This window comes from Olea europaea, chromosome 3 (assembly GCF_002742605.1).
Source record: "Olea europaea var. sylvestris chromosome 3, O_europaea_v1, whole genome shotgun sequence".
In the NCBI taxonomy this organism is placed as follows: domain Eukaryota; kingdom Viridiplantae; phylum Streptophyta; class Magnoliopsida; order Lamiales; family Oleaceae; genus Olea; species Olea europaea.
The window spans coordinates 22129022-22137555 of NC_036239.1; the positions used below are offsets into that span (position 1 = coordinate 22129022).

General features: G+C 37.8%; 1 protein-coding gene and 1 pseudogene across 1 annotated transcript; one reads left to right on the top strand and one right to left on the bottom strand.

Annotated features, from left to right (window-relative positions):
• Nucleotides 1-212: 212 nt before the first annotated feature.
• LOC111380001 lies at nt 213-740 on the bottom strand (annotated as a pseudogene).
• Nucleotides 741-7128: 6388 nt separating this feature from the next.
• On the top strand, nt 7129-7896 carry LOC111380020. The gene is made up of 3 exons (XM_023003484.1): nt 7129-7295; nt 7404-7627; nt 7670-7896. Exons 1-3 carry the CDS (start codon nt 7129-7131, stop codon nt 7894-7896), a joined length of 618 nt encoding a protein of 205 aa, XP_022859252.1.
• The last annotated feature ends 638 nt before the right edge of the window (nt 7897-8534 follow it).

Below are 8534 nucleotides of genomic sequence, written 5' to 3' on the forward strand. Positions count from 1 at the left end.
TGGAAAGACCGACAATAGTCCGTTTGACTCTTTTAGGTTGTCTTAATATTTTTATTAAACATTATCTATTTATCTCCAATGCAGTGCAAAAAAAATAAAAAAATAAAAAAAAAATCGTAACATGATTTTGATTTCCAGTGAACCGTGTATATTACAAAGTAAATAGAAATCAATATTACAAAGTAAATAGAAATCAATATTACAGTGAACCGTGTATTTTTATGTACTTACGCTGGATAATAAGGTGAAGGGACCAAAAATGCATCCCCAGGATCAGCCAAACAAAACATTATCAGTTCATTTGCTCCGGTGGCTCCACCGGCCATCACTATGCGGTCGGGGTCAAACTCTACCACCTCTCACCTTTCCCATAAACTTCGCCACAGCCTGAAAGAAATCGAATGGAAGAATGCCTTAGTGGAAATATTCATGAATCCAGTAGAATGAAAAAAAAAATTTTACGTAGACGAGTATAAATATATTAGCATTTTCTATACATTTCTGAATTCCTGCAAGCCATGGTGATCTTGAAAGATGGCAATGTTCTTGAAAGCCTTAACTCCTTCACTAGTACAAATTGACGCTAGTGGATTTTTCTTAATCCATTCCTTAATCAAGTCGAAAGAAAACTGTAAATCACAATCAAATCAACAAGAAAGGAGATAAGTATATAACATAACCTCAACATGACTGAAATATTTTCTTCTCTGAAAGTAAGCCAACAAATATTTCTGCAACATTCAAATAAACCTGATTTTAGCAAGGCCCATTTGGATAATGATAAGTGCATTTTTGTGCACTTATTTAATGCACAAACATAACTAAATTACAAGCAAAATAATTAAATTGTGGCTTATATTCGCTCAATTGTTGGATTGTAGGGTGTAATGATGGACTTGATGGAATTCACGAGAAAAAGTAGCACAAAGGACCAAAATGAATCAAAATGAAAGTTCAGGGGACCAAAGTGCAGTTATTTGAAAGTTGATCCGATGGACACATCAAGCAATTGATCGAGCTAAACACCAATTGGAGATCATAATGGAACATTTGAACAACTAGAAACACGAGAAAAGGTCAAGAAGTGGAGGAATGAAGTTTGAGGACCAACATGACATAACTTAAAAGTTTGTTCTACTATGCGGTCCCATAGTAGAAACTCCTATACAGTCACGAATACCCAGGCAGGGAATTTAAAGCGTCAATTTTCGTGAGCCCATGTGGTCGCATAAGTATATTCTAGGGGCTGATTCTGCTATTTCCTATTCGCAATAAAATTCTTATGGAAACTTAATTTATACGCGATATAAATACCCAAATCCGTTAGAAATAGAGGAGAACGCATTGGGAGGCAAGAAACCACATATTGTAGAGGATTTTGAGCGCAAGTAACGAAGAATTACACAAGGATTTTGAAGATTTATCAAATATTCATAATTCGGTGATGTTCTTTCTTCAAAATCTGATGTATTCTTATAGTTTATCAATGCTAGGCTAGATTTTCATGTACTAGGAGATCGATGTACCATGTGATTTGATCTTTAATTTTCTAGTTTTACAATTTGACATTAAAGACACGTTTTGATTGTTTTGAATGATTTATATACAATTTTTGTTCCCGCAATTAAGGGCCCGTAATTGTGTGAATTTAGGTGGCTTATTCTTGTATTCGAGATAATTGGAATAGGTTCGACATAATATAAATCATCGTAGGGTCCGATAGGGGGATAGAAATATACCGCTATGCCCTATGTGAATTTTTAAGTGTTCACAAGACCGCATGCATTTTTATATATGCACTTCTCATAGAAATATAAACTTGTGGTATGTAAAAATAGGTTCGATACATCTTGAGAGAGAGTATTGGATAGAATAGGATGACTGATTCATCAATAATTTAAGTGTGTTGTCACATTGTGAAACTGTGGTTAAGGTGATAATTGCATGGAAAATCGTGATCCTAGTGTTTTTAATTTCAATTGAATACAACCAATTCGCACTATAACATATAATTTGCATTTTAATTCATTAAAATATCGTTTTGCATACTTGAATTCATTCCAATCTTCAATTTTGCATAATTAGGGTTTTCATAAAATTAGGGGTTTCTTTCTAAAATTAGGGTTCATTTAGGTAGATATTCATATTGAGTGATTTCGTTTCGGTTAAGGCTACACTAGGTAAAATTGAACTATTCAATCTCTGCGGGACGATATTCAGACTCAAAAAAGTTCACTTTATTACTTGTTAACGAACCGTACACTTGCAGTGATTTTAAATGAAAAAAAATATTTCGTGAACAAGTTTTTGGCGTCGTTGCCGGAGATTGAGTATTCGTTTAATTTTATCTAAATTGGCACTAATTCAGACATCCATATTTACATTTCCTATTATTTTTTTGTGTTTTATTTTAATTAATTTCATTTTGGTTTGTTCTAGTTATTATTTCATTTTAACATCTAAGCACTCCTATTAACTCTTCTTGTAGATTTGCATGATAAGATCTGCTGAAGGAGAATTGACACCAGCTGATCCAGAAATCGAACACACTTCCCATCGAAGGCAGGGAGAAAACAGAGAGGCACATCAATGAATGGCCAACGTGCAGAATAATCCAATTTTTTTGGCCAATGAAGAAGGGGCAATAGATGAAGGAAATATGCTCGTGAGAGATTTCATGACCCCTCAGATAATTAAAAGCCAGTCAAGTATAGTATATCCACCGTTTGGACAGTCGAACTTCCAACTGAAGACTAATGTGATACAATTATTTCAAAACAGTCATCAATTCTATGGAAGGACTGAAGAGAATCCACACACGCATGTTTCTCGTTTTCTGGAAATGTGCCAACACTTTAGATATCAAGGAATTTCAGACGATGCAATAAGATTAAGGTTGTTCCCACATACACTGCACGACAAGACAATTGAATGGCTGGATTCACAACCAATCGCAAGCATCACCACATGGAATGATCTAGGCCAAAAATTATGCACTAAGTTCTTCCCACCCGCTAAGATCACGAAGTTCAAGCACGACATCTCTGTTTTTTGCCAAGGTGACTCGGAAAATTTCGATGAAGCTTGGAATCGGTTCAAGAATATGCTGCGAAAGTGTCCACACCATGGGATTAGCAAGGGAATTCAAGTACAATACTTCTATGCGGGATTACTTCCAACTTTTAAAAGCATGGTTGACTCATCATCGAACGGATCATTGTCCAAAAAGACAATTGATGAGGCACTGAAACTTTTCGAGACCATGGCCACCACTTCAGCTATGTGGACATCGGAACGAGCAGTTCAAAAGAAGACACCGAGGGTTTATGAAGTGGACGTCTATTCCGCCTTGTCAGCAAAAATTGACTCATTATTTAATAAGGTGGAAAACATGACACAATCAGCTACCGTAACATAGTCGAAAAAGGCCAATTGTGAAGAATGTGGAGCTGAGCATGTAACAGTAGAATGTCCAATCTTTGTACAAGAAGTAGAGCAAGTAGATTATGCTCAATGGGAATAGCGGCAACAAAATAACACATATGGGAAAACATTTAATCCGAGTTGGAAGAAGCATCCAAACTTCTCTTAGAGCAATTAGAATCAAAACAAGCCAAAGGACAATTCCAGAAGCAAGAGAAGAAACCTTAGTTTGAAGAAATGATAGGAAAATTCATGGAGAAGACTGAAGCTACACTTCAGAACCAAAATGTAGTTATAAAAAATTTGGAAAACTCAAGTGGGACAATTAGCCATAGCATTGACTGGCATAGCATCGAGAAACTTGCCAAGTAACATGGAAATAAACCCAAAGGAGCATGCTAAGGCCAACTCGAAGTGGAAAGCAGCTACCAGAAAATGTAGTTATAAAAAATTTGGAAAACTCAAGTGGGACAATTAGCCATAGCATTGACTGGCATAGCATCGAGAAACTTGCCAAGTAACATGGAAATAAACCCAAAGGAGCATGCTAAGGCCAACTCGAAGTGGAAAGCAGCTACCAGAAATCCATGTAAAAAGGCCAGGTGAAAATCAAGAAATAGAATTCCCAACTATAGAAGAACCTATAGAGCATGATGAACAGATGGACGAATCTATCCCAGCTGAAAAATCGGACAAAACATAGAGTAAAGAAACCGTTAACTCTCATGAACCTCCTATACCTTTTCCACAGAGGCTGAAAAAACAGAACTCTTTGAGTAGTAATACAAGAAATTTCTTGAAGTTTTTAAGAAACTCCACATCAACATCCCACTCGCTGATGCATTATTCTAGATGCCTAGCTACGTAAAGTTCCCGAAGGATATATTATCAAATAAACGCAAGCTAGGAGATCACAAAACAGTAATGCTAATAGAGGAATGCAGTGCCAGAATTCAAAAAAAGCTCCCACCAAAATTGAAAGATCCAAGGAGTTTTACTGTTTCTTACACTATTGGTGAAGTTCATTTTGATAAAGCTTTGTGTGATCTTGGTGCAAGTATTAATTTAACGCCTCTATCGGTTTTCAAGAAACTTGTCTTGGGAAAAGCTAAGGTTACTACTGTAACACTGTAGCTGGCTGACAGATCGTTAACACATCCCAGGAGAATAATTGAAGATGTGCTTTTCCAGGTGGAAAAATTCAATTTTCCTACGGATTTCCTAATCTTGGACATGGTAGAAGACAAAGATATTCCATTGATACTGGACAGACCATTTTTGGCAACAGGAAGAGACTTGATCGACATTCAGCACGATCAACTGATATTGAGATTGGGAGAAGAGCAGATCTCGTTTAATAATTTCAAGGCAATGAAACTACCTACAGAGATAGGCAGCTGTTTCGAATCGACGTGATTGACATGGTGATCCAAGACTCCTTTTTACTTACACAACTCATTAGATGCATATGAAGCTTGCATTGCACATTCGTAGTCAACGCAGTCTGATTCAATGGAGATGGAAACTTGTGTAAGGTTTCTGGATACCAACCTACCTTATATGCACAAAAGGCATTTTGAGGAGCTTGGAAAGGGACCTACAAAACCACTACCATCCATTCAGGAGCCACCGAAACTAGAACTCAAGCAGTTACCACCACACCTCAGATATGCTTCCTTGGGGAAATCCTGTACACTCCCTGTGATCATTTCAAACACAGTCAGCGAAGTGGAAGAAGAGAAACTAATTAGGGTGCTCAAGGAGAACTAGACAGTAATTGGATACACCATAGCAGATATCGAAAGGATCAGCCCCTCACTGTGCATGCATAAGATTCTCATGGAAGAGAATTTTTTGCCAACCATAGAAAGTCAGTTAAGGTTGAACCCAAATATGAAAGAAGTGGTGAGAACAGAAGTACTCAAACTTCTTGATGCTGGAATCATATATCTGATATCAGATAGTGCATAAACTAGCCCAGTTCAAGTGGTGCCAAAGAAATGAGGAATAATGGTAGTACCCAATGAGAAGAATGAGTTGATACCAACCAGAACAGTCACAGGATAGAGGGTTTGCATTGATTACCGCAAACTCAATGCAGCAACAAGGGAAGATCACTTTTTCCTTCTGTTTATAGACCAAATGCTCCAGGCCACTCACATTACTGCTTCCTCGACGGGTATTCGGGTTACAATCAGATACCAATGGCACTAGACGATCATAAGAAAACTACATTCACATGCCCTTATGGTACTTTCGCATACCGTAGGATGCCTTTCGACCTTTGCAACGCCCCTGCCACTTTTCAACGTTGTATGATGGCAATTTTCTCAAACATGATAGAGAAATTTATTGAGATATTTATGGATGACTTCTTGATCTTCGAGTCTTCGTTTGACGAGTGTTTGGAACACCTGAATCTGGTATCACAAAGATGCAGGGAAACTAATTTAGTATTAAACTGGAAAAAATGTCACTTCATGGTGCAAGAGGGGAACGTACTTGGGCATCGGGTCACGGCAAAAGGGATTGAGGTGGACAAAGCAAAGATTCAAGGGGTTCACATCTGCTTGGGACATGCTGAATTCTACAGGAGATTTATAAAAGATTTTTCAAAAATCACCAAGCCCCTCTGCAACCTGTTAATGAAGGATGTGTCTTTCGAATTTAATGAGGGATGTCTGAAAGCCTTCAACACTTTGAAGGAGAAACTCACGTCAGCGCCAGTAATTGTAGCACCTGATTGGGAGTTGCCTTTCAAGTTAATGTGCAATGCTAGTGATCATGCCATAGGTGCAGTATTGGGGCAGCCGAAGAACAAGATTTTCCATGTAATATATTATGCAAACCAAACATTAAATGATGCCCAAATCAACTACACAACCACTGAGAAGGAGCTCTTGGCGGTGGTCTATATCTTTGACAAATTCAGATCATATCTTGTGGGGTCTAAAGTCATAGTCTACAAAGATCACGCTGCGTTGAAGTATCAATGACAAAGAAGGATGGCAGGCCGAGGTTAATCCGTTGGGTGTTACTGTTGCAAGAATTCAACATTAAAATTAGGGACAAGAAAGGCAGTAAAAACGTGGCAGCAGATCACCTGTCGAGATTAGAACAAGAAGAGCCAGAAACGTCAGTGAAAATCAATGAGATTTTTCCAGATGAACAGATGTTCAGTGCAGAAGAAGCCCCATGGTATGCAGACATCATCAATTATTTGGCTAGGTCAATCCCACCGCCAAATTACTTGACCAGAAGAAGTTCTTTGCCGAGCTAAAATATTATTTTTGGGAAGATCTTATTCTTTATAGACAAGGGGCTGATCAGATTGTGAGAAGGTATATACCTGAAGATGAAGTACCTAAAATTCTTGAGCATTGTCATTCATCTGTTTATGCGGGACATATGGGGGCTTCAAAGACTGCACCTAAGATTTTACAGTCAGGGTTCTATTAGCCTACATTGTTCAGAGACACCTTTGAATATGTTAAGAGGTGTGATAGATTTCAACACACTAGGAACATCTCAACAAGGAATGAGATGCCACTAAACAACATATTGGAAGTAGAGATATTTGACGTCTGAGGAATCAATTTTATGGGACCGTTTTTCCCATAATTTTCAAATCAGTACATCCTGGTAGCAGTTGATTATGTGTCAAAATGGGTGGAGGCAGTTGCATTACCAACGAATGACGCTAAAATGGTAATTGGGTTCTTGAAGAAATACATCTTCACCAGATATAGCACACCGCGGGCAATAATCAGTGATAGGGGTAAACATTTTTGCAATCGCCAATTTGAGCAATTATTGAGTAAATATGAGGTTAAAAATCGAGTTGCAACCCCATATCATCCTCAAACCTGCGGGCAAGTTGAAGTGTCCAATCGACAACTGAAGAGAATATTAGAGGTCACAGTAAATTCATCCTGAAAAGACTTGTTAAAAAAGTTGGATGATGCATTTTGGACATACAGGATAGCATTCAAGACACCGATAAGCATGTCTCCATTCCGCCTAGTCTTTGGAAAAGCATGCCACCTTCCATTGGAAATAGAACATCGGACATACTGGGCTATGAAACAATTGAACATGGATTTGAAAATCGCCGGTGAAAAGCGTTTATTGCAACTCAATGAGTTAGATGAATTAAGAATGGAAGCATATGAAAACTCGAAGCTTATCAAAGAACGCACCAAAAGTTAGCATGATCTACACATTCAGAGATAAGATTTCGAGGTAGCGCAAAAAGTCCTGTTATATAACTCGAGGCTCAAGCTTTTCCCTGAAAAATTGAGATCAAGGTGGTCGGGCTCCTACACTATCACTAAAGTTCTGCCATATGAAGCTATACAGGTCAGCCATGGAATAAAAGAAACATTCACAGTTAATGGGCAAAGGTTGAAACACTATTGGGGCGGGGATTTCTCAAAACAAAAGTCCACCATTCAACTCGGAACACCAAATTGAAGCACAATTGGAAAAGTCAAGTTATCGACTATAAACTAGCGCTGGATGGGAGGCAACCTACTGTATCCTTTGATTTGTTTTATCTTTGTTTACATTAGCTTAGGAAATTTTAATTTCACGTTTGCATTTTTTGTTAAGTCATCGAACATCCTTGCATGTCAATAGAGTCTAAGCACTGTTCACACAAGTCCTTAGGCATTAAGCACAAGTTAAAATAGAATGAGGTTGTTTTTGGGTGATTGGGAGTGTAATTCACGCATTTCAAGACAAAACTTCGTTTTAAAAAATCCAAAGGGCAATGTGTTATTGAGAGTTCAAGGTGATTTTTAGCACTACTTAGAACCCACACACACACCAAGAAGCTTAAAAGTCTGACTTTGAAAAGTTTGGGATGTTGAACGGTCGGGTCACGATGTTGATTGAAAACCAAATTTGGTCGAGAACATAGTCTCGGGAGAAAATCAAATTTTTTAATTTTACTTTATTTTGTTTTGTCTTATTCCATTGTATTTTATTAATTTAAAAAAAAACAGTGTCTATGCGATCGCATAGACATAATGTCTATGCGGTCGCATAGACAGCAATCGAAAATAATTGGGGGGCCAAATTAATCACTATGGGGCCGCATAGTGTTGAAT

Coding starts and splice junctions, on each gene's coding strand:
- LOC111380020 (XM_023003484.1), top strand. CDS start 7,129: ATGGTAATTGGGTTCTTGAAGAAATACATCTTCACCAGATATAGCACA. Junction 7,296..7,403: donor TATCATCCTCAAACCTGCGG/GCAAGTTGAAGT, acceptor TTGGACATACAG/GATAGCATTCAAGACACCGA. Junction 7,628..7,669: donor TATCAAAGAACGCACCAAAA/GTTAGCATGATC, acceptor ATTTCGAGGTAG/CGCAAAAAGTCCTGTTATAT.